Raw genomic sequence first — 21,256 nt, forward strand, 5'->3', positions numbered from 1 at the left:
TTGGGAATATACCAATATCATGTTACTTAAAGGAAATTTTTGGATTTATTATTTCGTGTATCGGATGATATACCTATTATAAGACAGATTAAAAAATAAGTACAAAATTGATAGGGCTTTAAATAAAGTAATATATATTCAAAAATAAATCCAAATAATTTGGAAGAAAAAAAAAATTCTTCCATGCAAATAATGAACACTGTTTGATGAGAAAAATTGTCTTTGAGATGGTACTAATTACATTCAAATATGTAATTGAGAGTAATATCGCGAATAAGTCTACATATTTTAAGTTTCATTATACTTTTCTTTTTCATTAACTATTGCGCTAGTTATAAATATTATATTACTTTATCTTCACCACAATAAACTATATTTCGATATGATGCGGGATATATTGTTAGCAGTGCCACTATAAATTAAAATACAGTAATTAAATCTTATGAGGGTGCAGGGGACCTCTTGTCCCTTAGGTAATATCAGCTGCATTTTCCTACCTACGTGGAGATAGAGATTGTTTGGTAACTCGCTTTTGATACCTACAAAAAGAAATTAAAATCATGAGTCGTTTTAAGTGCGTTGTAACTAGGTAAGTTACATAAATAAAAATAAATGACATTCACAAGCTCTTAAATATAGAGATAAAAAAATTGAGAAATTATTGATGTTTAGATATCATGTACCATAAATTAGTTTTTAATAGTATCGCTCGTTTGCTTCATGGGTAAAAACATATCTCTTATATATAAAAATGAATCGCAAAATGTGTTGGTAAGCGCATAACTCGAGAACGGCTGAACCGATTTCGATAATTCTTTTTTTATTATATTCCTTGAAGTACGAGGATGGTTCTTATGTAGAGAAAACGTAAACATGTACCACGGGCGAAGCCGGGGCGGACCGCTAGTAATTAATGTAAATTAACTTACTAAGTTTCGCACACAGATACTTATGTTTTAGTTTTATTGATAATAAGTTAGGGAAGCACAGCTTTAATTTTCAAACCTTTACTTTGGGTCTTTCACTTAACTCTAGTTAAAGTATTTAACTTCTTACCATTTTTTGATTTTTCTAGAATTCTGCGGTCTTCATATATAAGTACTTGTATAAAATACCTAAAATTGATTACAAAATATTTAATAAACACGTAATACCATATAATATTTGACCGATTGTCCCGGTGTCAGACCGTTTACCCTTATCGCGACCCCATCTGTGCAGTTATTGAGAACAATGAATCTATTCATTGGATTTTTTATCAAAAAATGCATTTTCAACCGAAAAACATGCTTTGCTTAATTGCAGCGGGTGTTACTTGTAAGTGGGGAACTTTGTGGATTAAAGTTTTTTGGTAATAATCGATGATGGAGTAGTTTTTAATAATTTTAGTAGGTGTAATTTCTAAAATTATTTAATTTTTATGATACTATGATTTACCTATCCTTTTAATTGTATTTTTCACGCACAATTCCGTTTTGCAAATATTTTTGTGCATATCTAATTGCATTTTGTACGTATATATATAACATCTCTGGTGATATCATTATTTAAAAGAATCGGAATTACCTACAATTGATTTTTACAGTACACAGGTAAGTAAATAAGTACACAAATGATCGATTTAAAGTTTTTTATTTTTTTTTCTACAACACCATCCAAATACCAACAAACCAAGGTGGTATTTTTCTAAATAGCAAACCAATTAACGTATAACTAAGCGTAAAATCAGCGTGGTATTGGGTGGTATTGCTGAATTCGTTCTGCGTGGGAGTTGCCATGCTGTTCATGTGAATTGAATGCTTGTTAAAACCCGATTTATATGATTAGTTGACAAATATAATAATGTGCATGAAATAAGATTTTTGTGAATGTTCCTTCAATATAATTAAACCATCAGCTTGATTTCAGTAATGTTCCTTCGGCAAAAACAGACAAACAGGCTAATAAATGAAATTTTCACTACTTTTTGTTTTTCCATAAGAACTGTATTAATTAATACTTTTACAATTTGCATCTGTTTCTGATTGCTTATTTCAGCTATATACCTAAAAATAAAACATTAATAACTATACATTGCATATTTACAGAATATAAGTATTTAAGTATTAGTAAAATATTAGTACAAGTATTTTATATCAAGTGACCAATAAAAACACGCTCATTTGGTGTCGGCACGCGCTTGGCACGCGACTAAACGCGTGGCTCGTTGCAAATACAAACCATAACGGTTTAACACTTTAATAATAAGATATTAATTAACATCATAAACCATTTACAGCTTCTATCTTCTTATCTTATATATAAAAATGAATCGCAAAATGTGTTGGTAAGCGCATAACTCGAGAACGGCTGAACCGATTTCGATAATTCTTTTTTTATTATATTCCTTGAAGTACGAGGATGGTTTTTATGTAGAGAAAACGTAAATATGTACCACGGGCGAAGCCGGGGCGGACCGCTAGTTGTTAATAAAAATAACACCTTCTTTTGGGACCGTTATTAAGGATGAAGTAGGACAATGCATATTTTTCTGTAAAATTAATGAAGATAATTATGAATAAGGAAATTTTAAGCATCAATTTCATCTGGGGAAATAATCAAGAACTGCTTACATTTTATACATTAAGTATACATTCATCCTAAGATCGGTATAAATGTTAAACAAAAGAACGGGAATAATATGTTATCTTTACAGTTACAAAAACTCTACAATAGGAGATTGTAAAATCACCGAATTATTATTATATTGCGTGTGAATATTTATTTAATACTTTTTACACAACACTTAAATTCATTTATTAATCTCTATTAGTGGGTCTAATATGACACGCGTAAATTCAAGTGGGATAATAACTAAATATCACAGTGATATCCACTTCGTTTAAGGACCTATTATCATCCTGATGACACCAGTTTGTGTCGTGGGAATTTTTTGAGATTTATAATATTCATTTGAATATAATATTAGCCCTTAGGTAAAGTTTCAGTAGAAATAAAGAGTAAGTATGGTTTTTTTGAATAATTTTCTGATGCGCTTTGCTATTTCAGTATAATATGTAGTTTAATTATTGATTGGGATTAAATACAATATGTTAAATTTGTCTTTATAACATTTAAATATAGTAATTTAAAAATTGAAGAATTAACAAAGCTCTATATATAGGTCCAGCAATTAGAGCTTTCTTCAAAGGCGCACGTAATTAAAATATTTTTTTAATTTTTTCTAACTCTGCTATAAAATAAGTATACATAAATAACTAGGTAGAATTTTACTGTTTTGATTTAAAATTTAAATTTAAAAGTAAAACTTTTTATTTACCTTACTTATAAATGAATTGAAGACATTTAATTTACATATTTTTTCTATAATTTGCATGATTACTTTAATGCTACAAGCTTCCTAAAAGCATGCTTACTACTTATAATTACATGATATAAATCTTAACACGTGTTCCCAATTAGGGTACAACAATAATATTTAGGGAAGCTTTGAGGATAGGTGTTAGTATAACCGCTAACACGTGACCGACGCGCGGCCGACGCGCGACATACGCGTGACAGACATTTGGCCAAGTGTTAAAAAATTACTCAAATATCATGGTTGTATCAATGAGACATAATAAGCCCTTTTATTTTGTATCTAAGTAATAAGCCTTTTCTTCTCAAATGAAGCTATTTATTAATTTAATTAAACCTCCTTTAGATGCACTTTTTAATCGTCAAAAACAGACTCATATAACTTACTACCACCGGTGCGAAAAGCTGTAGTTTCTACAGTGAAGAACCAGTGAAATTATTGTAGTTGATCTCATATTGTACTTAGTATATGATACAAATCAAATTCGTACTAATATTATAAATGCGAAAGTAACTCTGTCTGTCTGTCTGTTACTCAATCACGCCTAAACTACTGAACCAATTTGCATGAAATTTGGTATTTTGATACCCGAGAAAGGACATAGGCTACCTTTATTGCGAAATATGTACCACGGGCGAAGCCGGGGCGGACCACTAGTATTTTATATGCGAAAGTAACTCTGTCTGTCTGTTACTCAATCACGCCTAAACTACTGAACCAATTTGCATGATATTTGGTATGGAGTTATTTTGATACCCGAGAAAGGACATAGGCTACCTTTTATTGTGAAATATGTACCACGGGCGAAGTCGGGGCGGACCTCTAGTTTATTATATTATATTAGGGACAGCACAAACGATCTAGTCTCAACCTCGGGATTAGATTTTTTACAAATTAACTAGTTAGCGTTATAAACATAGTAGGACTGATCTATTATTTAGTAGTATGTAGCGCATACTGTTATAAGTACTACCACAGAGGAATAGTTACTACATACTACTATTCGATTTGATTTTCGGATATTAGGTAATTAAATAAAAAAATACTTCTAAATTAACTTTTCCTAATAACAAGGACTAATACAAAACAGTCTGCAGTAGTTACCCACCTACCTATGATCTAAAATACTTTACTATTATTTTTTTACAAACCATACTTGTTCCAACGTACAGATGCGCTCTCAACTTCAATGAGGTCACTTATTATCTTTACAAACAAACATACAAAGATACAGTTGGTTTTCAATCAATCTCAAGTGGGGACCAAATGTTTAGCCAGCGACTGGGGTATAATTTTACCCTTATTGCGTTTAGACTTTAGAGCATTGTTATGAAGGAATATTATAATATTTTGTTACAGTACGTAGTATTAATGTTTCTAGCATTTTATGGTCATATTTAAGATAGATAGAGAAGGTAAAAATTTCATAGTAGAGCATAAATTATACTCGGAACTATTTATTCTTGTAAATCTGAACTGAAACAGCTGAAACTAGAACCACAAAAAAAAACAAAAAAAAAAAACATCTCAAAAATATATTTTAGGACCTACAATGCCAAAGATACTACACGTCAAACTACACCCTCTTTTTCAAGGGAATAAGTACCTGCAAATATAAACGCGATCGACGCCGCGGGCTGGACTTAGTGAAGTAATAATAATAATTTTCAGCCGTACAAATAAAAACTTGCTTATTCAAACCTTATGCAATGCATAGATATGATAAGAATAAATAAAGAATAAGGATGTCATAATTTCTTACAAATAAATTTGGAATAACGTCGATGTATCTATGCTCACGCTATGCAATAGGCGCGAAGCGGCAACGTCGCAATTCATTCACAAAATTATGAAAAACATTGAAATTGTCTACGGTTAAGCCTTGGTGCTGTCATTTTGCTGACGCTCGTTTGACTTCGTCGAATTTGTTGTGAAGTTTCATCATACGATGTTCTGTTTATTTATTTTTTAAATATTTATTGGAAATAATTTAAATATATCATTAAATATGCAAGCAAATGATAGATAACGCTATCAAATATCTGGAGAACAGAAGATAAACCCACCTTGAGATAGAGAGTTGCCAAATAACTGGTACTCAAAACATACAACTCCAGGCTTAGAAGATTTATATTTTCAACGAAAGTGTATATTATTGTGATAAGTTTAGAAATAAGTTTTATGTATGTATGGTTTGGTGCATGTTGTAAATAAATAAATCATTATAAATATCAAAAGGGTTTTTCATAATTTCGTATATTTTGACATTTCATACAAAATTTTCCATTTCAATAGGTACGTAATGAAATTATTAATTTGCTCAACTTTTTCTACATCTCGTATTACTCTCATTGCTATTATCTCAAATTTAGATTGAAAATTGCTTCTAAAACTTGTAAAACACAGCACAATGTACTAAAAGATATGTTATAACTCGGTTATGTCAGACTTATACTAGGGTGGTAGCCGTAATAAGGACGGAATAGCATTAGTATGAATACTTATTACGAAGTTATACTAGGTTACATTTATTTCGTGTTTATTTGTATGATTTTTCCTTATTCTTAATTTATTCTTTGCATAAAATGTTATAACTCGTTTATTTGTACGGCTGATACAGCCGTACAAATAAAAACTTGCTTATTCAAACCTTATGCAATGAATAGATATGATAAGAATAAATAAAGAATAAGGATGTCATAATTTCTTACAAATAAATTAAGAATAACGTCGATGTAACTATGCTCACGCTATGCAATAGGCGCGAAGCGGCAACGTCGCAATTCATTCATAAAATTATGAAAAACATTGAAATTGTCTACGGTTAAGCCTTGGTGCTGTCATTTTGACGCTCGTTTGACTTCGTCGAATTTGTTGTGAAGTTTCATCATACGATGTCGTTTATTTATTTTTTCAATATTTATTGGAAATAATTTAAATACATACCTATATCATTAAATATGCAAGCAAATGAAAGAGAACGCTATCCAATATCTGGAGAACAGAAGATAAACCCACCTTGAGATAGAGAGTTACTCAATTATATATATTACAAAACATACAACTCCAGGCTTAGAAGATTTATATTTTCAACGAAAGTTTATATTATTGTGATAAGTTTAGAAATAAGTTTTATGTATGTATGGTTTGGCGCATGCCGTAAATAAATAAATCATTATAAATATAAAAGGATTTTTCATAATTTCGTATGTTTTGACATTTCATACAACATTTTCCATTTCAATACTTAATGAAATTATTAATTTGCTTAACTTTTTCTACTTCTCGTATTACTCTCATTGCTATTATCTCAAATTTAGATTGAAAATTGCTTCTAAAACTTGTAAAACACAGCACAATGTACTAAGATAGGTTTTAACTCGGTTATGTCAGACTTATACTAGGGTGGTAGCCGGAATAAGGACGGAATAGCATTAGTATGAATACTTGTTACGAAGTTATACTAGGTTTCATTTATTACGTGTTTATTTGTATGATTTTTCCTTATTCTTAGTTTATTCTTTTCATAAAATGTTATAACTCGTTTATTTGTACGGCTGATAGTGTTTGCACATGCAATACAATGAATGTATGAATAGAAATGTTCTATTCAGCGGTGAATTATTTATTGTAGAGAGTAAATTTATATATTTTGTATTAAAGATCTATTGTTTCATTAAGTACAAATTTATAATACGATTTATTTTCTTTTTACTTGTATCCAGGATAATAAAATCTCTAAAAAACTTAATTTTAGGAATGCAATTAGCTAGGTACGTAATTTTCAAGTGTTGTGTTTAAAGAAAATTTAGTGCACGTAAGATTCTAATGTCTATGCCATCTTCTATCTCATCTTTTTATATTTTAATACTAATTAATTGTTAAGTTATCAACATATTTTTGTCGAATTTACGTAAAACATCATGTAGTTTTGGTGTGAGAATCTAATTTCACATCAGGGATAAGTTCAACAAGACGCCTTTTAAAATCAAATAAAAGTACCCTACAACTCAATCCATTTAAAAAACTAATAAAAACAAGTTAATATTTGTTTAGTTCGTTAAGTAAATACCACTGCCCGGGGCTGAATTTAAAACTACGAGGGATGAACCAATTAGCCTCAAGCCACTAACGGACAGGAGTTATCAAATATTGATTCTGTTTAGTTTTTTAAGCCTGGATTTTGTTTGAAAGGGTCATTAGCAAATAATGTAGACGATGAATAATAAGGACATTAAAAGAATATTTTAATAATGTCCTTTTAAACGAATTTTCGGCCCTGTTCCAACGCCATGACTACAAAATATTGTAATTATTATTTTGAGCGTAACATCTGTAGATAGAACAAATTATAATTAGGTATTATTAAAAAGTTAATCATTTATAGAATTATGTTAATAGTTTTTTCCTTCAGAACTTCAAGAAAATATTGTAGAAGTGGCTCAAAAATTGTGTAGTGGCGGGGAGCCGCTGGAGTCAGGCCGCTGGTGATCGGTCGTTTTGGAAATCTTTGGGGGAGGCCTATGTCCTGCAGTGGACGTCTTGAAAGGCTGGAATGGCTCAAAAATTTATAGTTTACTTCATTAATAATGTTCAAATCTGCAATTATCTGGTTATATAATTTTTTATCGATGATGATTTATGACATCATTTTTACTTACCTGTCTCCTTAATTTGATGAAAATAATTCACAGCTAGGATTTGATAAAGACCATGTTAATGACCAGCAAGAGTTGAGCATTGACATCTGCTACAAAGATCGATTCAAAAAAATATATTTCCACCATCCAATCTAGGAACCACGTTGATCAAAATTCGACATAATCACGGGGAAAGCAAGGGGACTAAATGGTTTCGCCAAAATGTGTAGGATTAGTGGTGAAATTTATCAAGAAGTATTTGTGGGGAGTACCTATTTAAGTATGACATTAAATATTCTGCCAATAACCGTGGGGATAGTGGCAGCCGTATCCAATCGAACATTGGCTTCCAATACCATGTTTACTTATTGGGAACTAATCTTTAAAGCTGATGGATGAATATAAATTTTGTTTTGTTATCTCTTTTATTGGTTATTGAGAGGAAACATCATTCATTCTTATTGGGACTAGGACCATAAACGAACCCAGATGAGATTTAAAAAAAATGAAACGGGGTAGAAATAAAGCTCGAATTTTAGTCTGAGATTCGATATTTAAATAAAAGTTCTATTGATTTTCAAAATATAAAAACAAAACAAACGATAAAGAGAATATCTAAGAGTTTTCAATGTTTTTATTAATACCAAGTTAATACCCAATATGACCGTTTCTAATTTCCGTTTCGTTTTGAAATTGATTCGGAAATGAATTTCCTGCGTGTAAAATAATACCCACATCGAATGAAAAGATTTGTTTAATTACATATTGTGCGTGAAGGACAGGTGGGATTTTAATAGATAATATTTTGTTTTATTCCCTTTTCAAAGGACTTCAAAATGGAGGTTCAAAATTCGAGGTTATACCTAGTTTTATTTTGCGTATTTAGGTATGTCATATGGCTTCTTAATTTATAAAAATATTTTGAAGTTAAGATTTTATAAACTACTAGCGGTCCGCCCCGGCTTTGTACCTACATATTTACATTTTCTCACCATGACCATCTTCGTACTTCAAGGAATACTATAAAAAAAGATTTAAAGAAATAGGTTCAGCCGTTCTCGAGTTATGCGCTTACCAACATATTTTGCGATTCCTCTTTTATTATAGAAGAAGATAAGAAAGTTTATGTGTAGGTTTTTCAATTATTTGTAAGTACATAAATTGTAGCATGTATAATCTTATATGTCCAATTATTGTGATCGAAATTTTAAATGTAGTTTTACTGTTATTGTTAAAGATCTGTCATTTTTTCATCAAACTCAGTGACTGCAAGTCATTGTTAACATCATCTTATATATAAAAACTAGCAGTCCGCCCCGGCTTCGCCCGTGGTACATGTTTATGTTTTCTCTACATAAGAACCATCCTCGTACTTCAAGGAATATAATAAAAAAAGAATTATCGAAATCGGTTCAGCCGTTCTCGAGTTATGCGCTTACCAACACATTTTGCGATTCATTTTTATATATAAGATGAACCGATTTCGATAATTCTTTTTTTATTATATTCCTTGAAGTACGAGGATGGTTCTTATGTAGAGAAAACGTAAATATTATGTACCACGGGCGAAGCCGGGGCGGACCGCTAGTCTTATATATAAAAATGAATCGCAAAATGTGTTGGTAAGCGCATAACTCGAGAACGGCTGAACCGATTTCGATAATTCTTTTTTTATTATATTCCTTGAAGTACGAGGATGGTTCTTATGTAAAGAAAACGTAAACATGTACCACGGGCGAAGCCGGGGCGGACCGCTAGTACGAAATAATAATACAAACGCACAAAGAGAAACGTGTCCGAAATCAGAAGCAAATACAGTTCCAACAAAATAGGCCATAACGAATTTCCAAACCAAACATTAGAGTAACGTGAGTCAACGGGTGCCCCTATTTTAACCAACCGTTTAATTGAACCTTCACCCCTATTACCAAGTTTTAAGAGCTATTTTCGCACAATTTCTTTATGGGTTGAGGACAATGCGTTTGCGCAGGGGTGCATTCACAACTTTTCGCTCTTTAACGACCATTGTTCGTATTTGATTTATATTCATGGCTCTTGTATTATGAAGCAAATCAAGTGTAAGTTCGCTTTTGATTTCATTAATGTCAGTTTGAATCTATCGTTAACTGCAACTGCTCTACCATAAGTTATAGGTGACGGACAGTCCAATTAATGGACCTATAGAATGCAATCTTATTAAATTAGGTTTACTGGTCCTAAAAGTATATCTAAAGGAACAATATTAAACATCTCTCATAGCTACTGTATTTATATACTGAAATTGATTAGGTTTATTGCTCTGAGTTGATCAGTCATCCGAGTGATATTTATTTTCTTCTTTTAAAATCATTTAAACTTTTTAACTTTACAATACGAACCTACACATTACAATTAAAATGTGTATATTATAGGATAGATCTAACAGTATAGGATAGTAAATAAAATACCAAAATATTTATAAAAATAGAATGTATATTTCACTTTAAAATGACTAGATACTTTGATCTCTTTAAATCTAATTACAGTCTTTATTGTCGTTCATAAGAATAAACTGTACATTAATCTTTGGATAAAATTAATTTACAAAATATACTTTTGTACTATATGACTAGGCAAATTAAACAATATATCATACATATCAAAATAATTCTTAAATTTTAGCGTTCACAACTCTTTGATTTCTATAAAAATCCCTATAATATCTTTGGTCGTCGTACAAATTCGTTTGAGGAAAATTCGTTTCGTTACAATAGTTGTATCTTTGATTGTAGCCGTAAGTTTGATTGTAATTACTATAATTATTTGAAAAAGCTTCATTGTTAACGTACTTCCCATTTTTAGCAGCGCTTTCAAATGCATTTTTGAAGAGCTCATAATTTTTTTCGTTAAAGTATTCCTTTGATTCTGTTTGAGCACCATCATAGTTGTTATTATAACAATTATAAAATGTTTGTGGTCGCTGATTAAAATAGTTCTGTTGTGTAAGGTCATCTCCATAACTTGATGGATTTGTGAAGAAGCCACTTCCTGTAGTGGACGTAATGCAATTACCACCTTTATTGTTTACTGATACGGTAACATTTCCAACGTTTATCAAAACCCCTTCAGATGTTTGTAGAAAATTTGATCCATTCGGAAAAGGTTTACTGAAACCTTGAAATTCTCTGTAGCTTCCATCTCCTTTGTCTTCAGTCTTATTAGGTAACATGAATATTTCTCGAAAAGCGTCTTTGTTTATTTTATCTCCAGGTGAAGTGTAGGTTTGTAACATGTCGCAGTTGGTATTGTATCCTTCAGGTGCTTGTCCAGAGTTTATATTATCTAAAGCGTCTAGTGTTTGACTCAATGCAAAAATATAGTTGTGAGCAAACCGTAATGTCTCTATCTTTGTTAATTTTGTATCTTCTGGGAAGGTTGGTAAGACACAACGTAGTCTATCTAATGCTTCGTTTAACATGTGCATCCTGTTTCTCTCTCTGTCGTTCGCTTTGATTCTCCTATTTCTTTTGATCCGCATAATTTGTGTAGGACTTTTGGATCTGGATACTCTGTTCTTTCCATTCGCGTATTTCCTTTTCGGTTTGTTAGGATCTTTGGGTTTTTTGTCTTTAGCCTTTATAGGTGTTGATGTGTTATTGATTGGTTGGAAATTTTCGAATGCCTTCATATCTTCAACTTCAGCAGGTTGTTGAAATGGGTATTCAAATTCTTCTGGGAATAGCCTTCGTCGTACACTACTGTCTTTTGTTGGTGTGAGCGATATTCCAAGGTCCATTGAATCATTTTTCTTTGGTGTGTTATTTGAAGAAGCAAAGGAGTCAGCGTAGGACCTATCGAAGCCGGAGTCGTTGCTGCAGATGCTGTCGTTGAAGTCACAGAATTCGTCGAAACTTGTGCCGAACATCGTTGCTGAGGTCTGTAACAAAAGAAACAATATTTAGAATTTAGGAATTATCAAACATGTAAATGTGTTTTTTTACAGGACTATTTACTTCACAACAGTTACAAGACGTAATTATGGAAATAATTTCGTTAACATGAATAATAATTTATAACGACTTTCTAATAATTACATTATATTCTAGTCTGGTTTCTAGTGTTTTAGTTTAATATGCATGTAATATGTATGTGTATGTACTTTTGACCCTTGATTCCAATCTACATCGCGTGACAAACTGACAAATACGTTATGGAAAGTCAGTTGAACTTTATCGCTTCCGATTTCCGGTGCGTGATTTCCGGCAAGGGTGCTTTAAAAGTTAATTGTTCACTTTATACCACCGCTAAAGGTAATTTAATTTTTATCTTCTATATGAATGTTTAAATAAATTCAAAATCATAGATTAATTTGTTTCGACATTGCAAGCAGTATCGGATACATACTACCTAAACAGACAGAGTTTTAAATCTATTGATTATCAACGAACCCGAATTCAATGGATCAATTATTATTGATTTTATCTGTGGCCTTGTAATGGACGGCATCATGTCTAATATTTTATATTAACTAGCAAACCTGGCGAACTCCGTTTCGCCACCAGAGACACCTTTTCTTTGCTATAAACCTCACGGAGCCCAATACCTTTCCAACGAATGCAAAACCATGGAAATCGGTTCGTGCGTTCTGGAGTTATAGCGTCAGGAAGGAAAACCCGACTTATTTTTATATAGTAGATTACAGTATAGTTTCGTTTCTTCCGAGAGTGAATTTTCATCGTGTGTCGCCATATCATGTCTATGTCTAAATATATCTACACCTAAATAATTATGTACTATATTCTATAGCCTATAGGTATAGGTACCTAAATAATAATTAGAATTCCGAGGCCTATTGACTGTAACAGCCACCCTCTGACCACCTGTTCACCGGCACGCGACCAGCACGCGATCACTTCATACGAACACTATTAGGGGAAACAATACAAATATTGTTATTTTATTCGATTTAGGAAAATTTGTTGCGTGAAGGCGGTAAAGAGGTAACTAGAAATTTGTAAATATATGATCTTTTTGCGGAAGACCGTGTTTAAAATAGTTGATTTATTTAAGGAGGTTTTTACATTCTTCAATCGAACCGCAAGGGACTGGAATATGCTTTCTAAATCTGTGTTCCCCGACGAGTACAATATGGGGGTCTTCAAGCGTAGATTGAACGGATACCCACAAGGGAAGCGCGTACCATCTTAGATCACAACTTAGCTTTCCATCAGGCGAGATATCTCCATATTTTCAAGAAATAGAATATGAAATAGAATTGAAATGCCATTTTTCCGATTAGCTAAAGTTAAAAATTCATTTATGGGTCTACGGTTTATACGGTATACGGTTTATACGGTACACGCTTTTACAATAGAATTCCTCATAATATTAAAGAGTTTAGTAGTTCTAAATTTAAAACTTATATAAAAAATGTACTAGTTCAGAGAGCGTACTACAGTATTCAGGAATATATGGACGGTAAAAACCCATGGAGGGTTGTCGCGTAAAAACCACAGGACAGTTCTTTGGCATGTTATTATAATATATGATGTTACATATGTATTTTGTAAAATTGTAAAACTGACATGATTTAAAAGAGCAACTATGGAGTTTCTTGCCGGTTCTACTCCGTAGATACTGCTTTCCGAATCGGTGGTATGTTAAAATATGTAATGACGTTTCAAAAGTGCTTCTATAAGAAGTCTTATTGAATAAATAAATGTTTGAGTTTGAGTTTGAGTTTGAGTTTTTTATAGTATGACGTAGAGAAAGCTGTACCGAACTAGACGACGCTACGGCGCGCGTAGCGGTGAAGCTACAGTTTAAGGAAGCGGTGAAAATACAGAATATGGATTTTCTATAGTTGAGTTTAAAATTATCATGTAGTTTAGTGAAATAAATACACGAGAAATGTTAAACGAATAGGACAACTTTTATCATATAAAATTAAGGGAAGGAAACTTAAACTGGTATGTAGTTCACTGGATGAACGAGGCTGCTACGGAATATAAGTTTTCTTAGTGTACCCTAACTTCTGAATTCAGTTTATGCGTGAATGGTTGGACCAGATTTACAGCAGTAGGTTTTACAATTTACAGGAAGCTAGAAAGTAGTTAGATGTATATTACTTATATCTATATATTGTACACTAGTGGTCCGCCCCGGCTTCGCCCGTGGTAGGTACATATTTCGCAATAAAAGGTAGCCTATGTCCTTTCTCGGGTATCAAAATATCTCCATACCAAATTTCATGCAAATTGGTTCAGTAGTTTAGGCGTGATTAAGTAACAGACAGACAGAGTTACTTTCGCATTTATAATATTAGTATGGATTGCTACAAAGATTAAAGTATTCCACATTAGTAGATGTTTATTTTCATCCAAACCCACACAGTAATTTCCGGTGAAAACTTGTATATTATGTTGTACACTATAATATATAACTATATATTTTTTATCGTTGTATATATAAAGTTACGTACCTACAATTATTAAAATCGACGCGTGCCTTCGTAGGCATGGCAATTGCACGAAATAGCCTACTTACTATATTGAAACATTATTTTCCTTCAATTTAATCGAATATTGAACAGCCATTCCGTCCAGATAGAATAAAAACAAAATATATCAGAATTTAAACATGATTTCTATTGTTCCGTTTCCTGTTACTGCATACGTTAATGTTTTTAAAATCAAAATAACAGTAGGTATTGTATAAACTTCCTCTTATAACCTTCTATGACTTTCCCTTTTCCTTTGAAAACTACCTATTAAAATATTAGTTTTTTTAAACAACTTGCTTTTGTATAGAATACTTTTATCAAAACAACAATTAAAAATACATCTAAATTTTAAATTGTAGGCCTCAGTTTGATCTGATTCAAAAGCAACTCCATACTAGGTTCGATGTGTAGAACAAAACTATCCAACTTACGTATAAAAAAATCTTCACAACCTAAAATCACAACACTAAATGCACATTAATTACAACCACATATTTGCACTATGTCCAGCAACCTGACTCTCGCGCGGTGTCTACACGCGCACTGCGGGGCTGTGTGCACGAACCCTTATTTTATCATTTTGTAGCCCAATCGCACTATAGTGGGTGGAGACACGCCCCTTTGGGGATTGAGACCTTTGAAGATATTGTTTTAAACTTTATGGAAAAGAGAAGTAGTATTGAAATCTACACAACGAATGTGATACCTACAGTCTACACCCCAAAAGTTTGAATATATTATGTGTGTCATGGTAAGATGTAGGTTGGTTTTTAGTCTACTACTGAACCAATTTTGCTAAAGTTCGATTATAGGTAACGATTATAATATCCATAGTAACATTAACTTATTTAGGCAGCAACTACAGCAGCAAAGCTCTGAACGGTAAGTAGTAAAATAACTGCATTGGGATTTGAGAACTTAGTATCAAGATACCTACTTTGTTCTATTAGGTTCAAATCAAATACTCATAACTAAAATCATCAGTACGTATCATTGTTATTTGTAAGAGGCATCAAGAATTACTATTTGGACGTTTATTAAGTCAAATCACAAATAATTATTACTAAATAATACACAAAAATGTACGATGTTCGATAATCCTAAATCTTCAGTTCAATTTTACTATGAAGAACAAACCAACAGACTAACAGATGTAACTAATTCAATAACAGCACCTTGCAACGCCCGAATTTGTGTAATGGGTTAATAGTGCGTGAAAGTGTCGTTTTTTATCGACAATCCTTTGTCGATATCGACGGGCCATAAATTATATAAATATTTGATCAGACACGCCGTTTGGAGGTAATGGCTCCAGGGAAGGGTTGTAAAAAGATTTTATGGAATGTTCTGACTTGTGGAATAAGAATAAACTTTGTGTAAGTAATAAAAAAAATGAGGATCTATACTTTTGAATAATAATAATTAGGAACTTAATTCGTATTTGTTGTGAGGTGATTTGATAACTCAGTATGATAGGATCGAAAGTACAAAAAGTTTAAATTAACTAAAAGAAAAATATAACGATATTGATGGTAATTGAAAAAATTAAATTTTGTATTCATGAATGAAAGTTATGACCTATTCTTTTCTATATAAATGGTACCTAATCATTCTTAAATTTTGGCTAGGCATAGTTATGAATAATCACCACATAAAGAACAGCTTGCTTCCCAGTTTAACCCGTCACATTCGAGTTTCCACTTGATTGATTAACAAACACATTGTACCGTTTTATACCAATGCTACCGATACGGATGAATGGCGATTTCTTGCAAATATTGACAAAGTGCGTCACGCCAATAAATGTAAAGGGTGTAAACGCAGGGACGTTTAAAAATGCCGTGCCAATTGGTAATTAGTCACGTCAGGTTATATGACTGAGTAGCTAAAAGACTAATGTCTTTAATAACAGAAAATATATAGACTGAATACTTAGATAGGAGAAGAGACATAGAATGGTTACATCGAAGATAATCGATATTCCAACCAAAGTGGAATTTTCTAATTATAATTTTAGTGTTTCGGATATATGCTTGATTAGGTATATCAGAGAAATAGATGAGTAAAATATTATGTTTTATGTTAGTGTTTACTGAAGAAAACACTGTGATGACAAAAAATATTTAAGATCTGGTTTCTGTTTTCTAGAGCGTGACTTTCAACTCTTTTTAATTTTGTGTTGCAGTTAAGGTTTAGCGGCGCTTTTGTATATTGCAACGACGTTAAAAATTTGGAGTCGGTTGAAATGTAATTTTAATTTACTTACATTAAAAGAAAATAATCTTATTAATCTTATTTTAGAACGCATTTTATATTAAAGAACAGCCTAAACTAACAAAACAGGTGTTTCATTTTGGTAATGACGCAGTAACCCTCGCACAAATCTCAAAATTATAACTGTGCCGTTTAAAATAATAAATAAAATGCGAACAGGGTAGGGCAGTTTAGTTACTTTGCAGTCACCACGCTTGAGAGGCTATGAATGCATTATAATGCTTCTATACGTGTTGAAGGGTTGGATATTATAGTGATGTAAGGGTGCAAATATTATATCGATAATACCCACACGCTTTTCAACCGTTGCAAGAGAGCTCTGAAATTGTTCTGCATTTTGGAGGAAGGTTCAATCGCTACTGCTGATTGATGTTGGCAATAGATTTTTACATTTAGAATTAGGTGATATTATGTTAATAATAATTATCAAAGAAAATAAATAAAAAAAACAGCTAAATACATTACATTGATAAGAGTATATTTAAAATTAAATAAATATTTCATTGGATTCTAAAAATGATCAACTGATAGCAAGATATTTTTCAAATTAAAAAATATCGATACTATCACATCACTAGTAACCCTTTACAGCGCGCCCCTAGCATGGCGCAAACAACTCGCCACCGAGCATAATTTTGCGGACTTAGGAGCTAGAAGACCGGATCATTATTTGCTTGTTTCGTTTTAATGAATTAATTCAATTTATGTTTGATTATCTTATAAAGATATACGATGTAAGAAACATGTTAAGGTGCTAAGTAAAATTGGGGATTTGTTTACATCTTTGCTACACTCTATCCTTGCTACTCATGCAACTTTACGTTACGTTTACTTTTTTTTAAATAATGCTGAAGAATATAATATTATGTGGATTGATAAAGATAAGAAATATAAATAAACTAATGTATCAATAAAGGTACTGAATTATTTATTAAAGATCGGTTTCTAAGGAACATGATATCAAATATAGAAAACAATAAAACTAAACCACGAATTATCGCATTTAAAATTATAATAATGTATTCAAACAAATATGTGTAATGTAAAAAAATATTTACTTATACTTGTAACTAACATGACGCTAATCCTTTAATATTAAAACATTTATACCAACTCACATTTAATCCCGAGGTCAAAAAAAAAGTTCAATACATCATCCTTTATGGTTCGTAGTTTTAAAATGTTAAGTTTTGTTGTTAAGGGCTTGGGCAAAGGGGTATAAATAATGACGATGCAAGGCTATAGAAAACTAAACGGTGAAAGGGGTTAAAAGCAATGCTGGAATCGATTAGGACGAAAAATACCCGTATATTGTTGGGACTTAGTGTTCCGTTAATATTATTCTTAGGGAGACGGATTATTCTGGTGTTAAGAACATAAAAACTAAAAAGTATTTGAAGAACGACGCTCGTAGAATCTGTTCAAAAATGTGGTTTAAAAAGTCCTGGAACTAGCGTAGCTATGTTCAAATTAGACAAACAATATTATAAATGTCTAGAAAAAAATGTGAAAATTTATTGAAAAGTGATTATAATATTATGCTTATTTTCTTTCTTGTACTTTCTGAACTTATTACCTCAAAGTTTCTCAAAAAAAAGTTTGTTACGTTTGTTTATCTACGATTAGTTTAACAGTCAGTCTGTGAAGAAGGGTTAAGTTTATCGCGCGTAGGTATATTTTTACGAAGGTACTATAGGTTTCTTGAACCCTGATCTATTGACTATCGAAATAGAGGGCTCATCATGAAGATATTAAAATAGTTTTAATTACTGAGTACAGTTTTTTATTTAATTCCTTGTAATCTGACTTTTTAATGATCGTTTAAATTCAGAAACAATCTTTCTTCATAAAATCAACTAAGTATACACACATTAACATTTTCGATATTATCAACAAATGTGCAGCCGTTTTATTAACTCAAAATGCACCTGATGTTATCTATAGCATGTCAATAACATGTCATTCATTGCACACTGCCACTGCAATGCAATCTCTACAGTAGTGGACTATTTATCGAAGCAATTACATTTTACGCTTTCGTGAGAAAAATATGAATAGAAACACATGCTTGTGATAGTACGTTATTAATTTTTGCAATATCTATTAGATTATCAGTCGTTTTGATTTTTATTAATCGTTTGAGGTCTGATTTATTCCGATATTGAATTGCTTTGTAAATAATGGCTCAAATAATAATTAATTGATAGGGATTCGTATTTTTGTGTTTAATACTGCCGGTAGAGGGTATATGCTTCGAAAAACTGTGATTTGCTATCATATTATGATGAGATACAATCTAAAAGCCTATTAATGAAAGCTAATCGTGAACGTGAGCATGTTTCTACATTAAATTCTTTTACGTGTCCAAAATGTTATTCAATAATAATTATGTTCTTAAAAATCCTCTAACAACATGGGAAATGATTATCTACTATAAGTTCACCTTGTTACTCACCTTGCTGTTTGCTACAATTTAAAAGCTCTCGCTTCTATAGTGTGAAAAAGAACATTTCACATATTTTGGAAATTTTCCAAAAGACACAATTTTTACAATAATTATTACTTGTTGATTTACTATTAAAATAATACTAACAGACAAATCATCCTACTCTCTGATTAAGTACAACATGTAGGTAGTTACTTATAAAGCGCAGTGCGTATGAACAGAAAGAGTGCGTGCGCGCGAAAAACCCTGCGCGCGAAACAAAATAAATTCACAAAAATATTCAAAATCACACGTGCAAAACCATATGCAAACAAAATAGAACAAACAATTACAAAATAAAAATAATATTCGCATTTATTTGCACAAATGTTCAATTTCGTGCAGATATCGCGTTGTGGTCGCTAAAAAAACAATTTCTAGTCACAATAAAATTGATAATCGAACTAATCCATATTTACATTGAATGTTTGAAGTGGGTGGATAGATAAGGAAACAGGTAGAACAAATCCTGGATTTTCATTGGTTCAAAATTTTTGTTTATACGAGGTACGGTCAGCCGCGTTGATCCTTCGAATTAAGTATTATTTTATTATAATTTTCATTCAATATTTAAATGAAAAGATATTAAAAGCAAAACCGTAAAAAAATGTAAACTTATTTTAATGTCTTAATTTATTTCCGCGCGGCGCGCGGCGCGATATGCGTAGGTAAAGCTTTGGAATAACAGCTGTGCTTTTACGCTGAAAATTTTCGATGCAATCGACGTTAGATATAGTATAAATCATAAATAGCAAAATTCTAATTCATAAAATAACTTAAAATTTACTTACATATTTATTGGTTATGTAGATACTATTTATTATTCAGAAGCAAGAACGTTTTTTTTATGATTTCCTTTGAAGTCTGAACTCGTAAAAAGATCTAGAGGTTTTATTAATTCTTATACATAATTAATCATTTCTAAGCTCGTATTACAGGCTACAGCATGCTAATTTATAAGATTTAGATAGGTACTGAATACTGATGGTACCTACTGACTACTGATTTTTTTCTCGTCTCTATTTTTAAAAAGTTGACACCCGGCAATTCTTCGATTCTAAGTTTTTTTTTGTTAAACTAGTGAAAAGGCAAAGGTTTTCTTTTGAATGAAAATTGTTTTTTACATTTTATGTTAAATCCTCGATGTTGAATTTCATTTGCCATTCATAATGCTGGGAAATAATAATTAACCCATTGAGCCCCAAGCGGCCCGATCGGTCCACGACACAATAGATTTTCTATTGTGTCTGTGGTTCCGGGGCCTGAGTTATTAATGATATCCCAATAAAAATATTGCAGTAAAGTCCTAGCATCGTGTTTAAAACTGGCTACGATAATCGGCTGGAATCGGTTCCAAAATTAAAATAGATGACTGGATAGCAGCGCCTAAAATTTTTTTTTCGTTGTTGGTTGCCTATTGGTTGCCTATTTAAGGGTTTGAAGTCGGTTTTATTGTTGTTTTAAAATGTATTTATTAATTTATCCACAGAATTTATCCTTTTAAGTTTTTATTGCAACAAATTGTAATAATCTTAAATTGCATGTTCTTGGAAGTCATCTCTTAAAAAAAGAAAACATATTATGTTGATTAAGTTAGCTCAATCCGAAACCCTGGGAAGTGGATAAAATTGACCTGTTTTATTATACCTATTAGGCAGTTAATTTTTCCAATACAAAATATGGCTTTCCTCGTATGTCCTTGAGATTCCATTATCAGATTTTGACTTGATGATAATAAAAGACCAGAACCGGAGTATACACTTTTCAAATTAATATAAGTAAAAGTACTACTTCAAGACTACTTCAGTAAGAAATACTTTTAAGACGAACCTCCGCTTTGACCTTGCTTTGACTGTTTTTGGAGGTTGGTGAAGAACCGCACAATATTTTATTCCATATAGATGTAACTCTCTACTCTTCACTAATTCGTAATTTGTAATTTATATCTATAAAGCAATGAAGCATAAATAAATAGTATATAAAAATACAAATTGTAACTTTTAAAATATAAGGCATTT

At 31.6% G+C, this 21,256-nt stretch overlaps 4 protein-coding genes across 4 annotated transcripts in view; 1 reads left to right on the plus strand and 3 right to left on the minus strand.

The window, feature by feature from the left end:
* The window catches only part of LOC149484923 (tubulin alpha chain-like), a 31,193-nt gene extending 16,169 nt beyond the window's left edge, over positions 1–15,024 (minus strand). The window contains exon 1 of the mRNA XM_089701200.1: positions 14,911–15,024. The gene's annotated coding sequence lies outside the window, so the exon portion shown is untranslated. The remainder of the gene's footprint in view (positions 1–14,910) is intronic.
* The window catches only part of LOC149484919 (uncharacterized), a 99,930-nt gene that overhangs the window by 76,193 nt on the left and 2,481 nt on the right, over positions 1–21,256 (plus strand). The window lies entirely within an intron of this gene.
* Cad74A (cadherin 74A) overlaps positions 2,307–21,256 on the minus strand; it is a 60,582-nt gene continuing 41,632 nt past the window's right edge. Inside the window, exon 25 of the mRNA XM_089701172.1 lies at positions 2,307–2,481. The gene's annotated coding sequence lies outside the window, so the exon portion shown is untranslated. The remainder of the gene's footprint in view (positions 2,482–21,256) is intronic.
* On the minus strand, positions 10,509–15,018 carry tap (Basic helix-loop-helix neural transcription factor tap). The gene is made up of 2 exons (XM_089701209.1): positions 14,911–15,018; positions 10,509–11,914 (listed from the first exon to the last, which is right to left on the minus strand). Exon 2 carries the CDS (start codon positions 11,900–11,902, stop codon positions 10,649–10,651), a length of 1,254 nt encoding a protein of 417 aa, XP_089557335.1. The 5' UTR covers positions 11,903–11,914; positions 14,911–15,018; the 3' UTR covers positions 10,509–10,648.

This window comes from Colias philodice, chromosome 11 (genome assembly GCF_061535455.1).
Source record: "Colias philodice isolate Cphi_HAF_F1 chromosome 11, ilColPhil1 Martin Lab GWU primary, whole genome shotgun sequence".
Lineage (NCBI taxonomy): Eukaryota > Metazoa > Arthropoda > Insecta > Lepidoptera > Pieridae > Colias > Colias philodice.

What these genes read in the sequence shown, in the direction of transcription:
- tap (XM_089701209.1), bottom strand. Translation starts at nt 11,902, where the DNA reads ATGTTCGGCACAAGTTTCGACGAATTCTGTGACTTCAACGACAGCATC.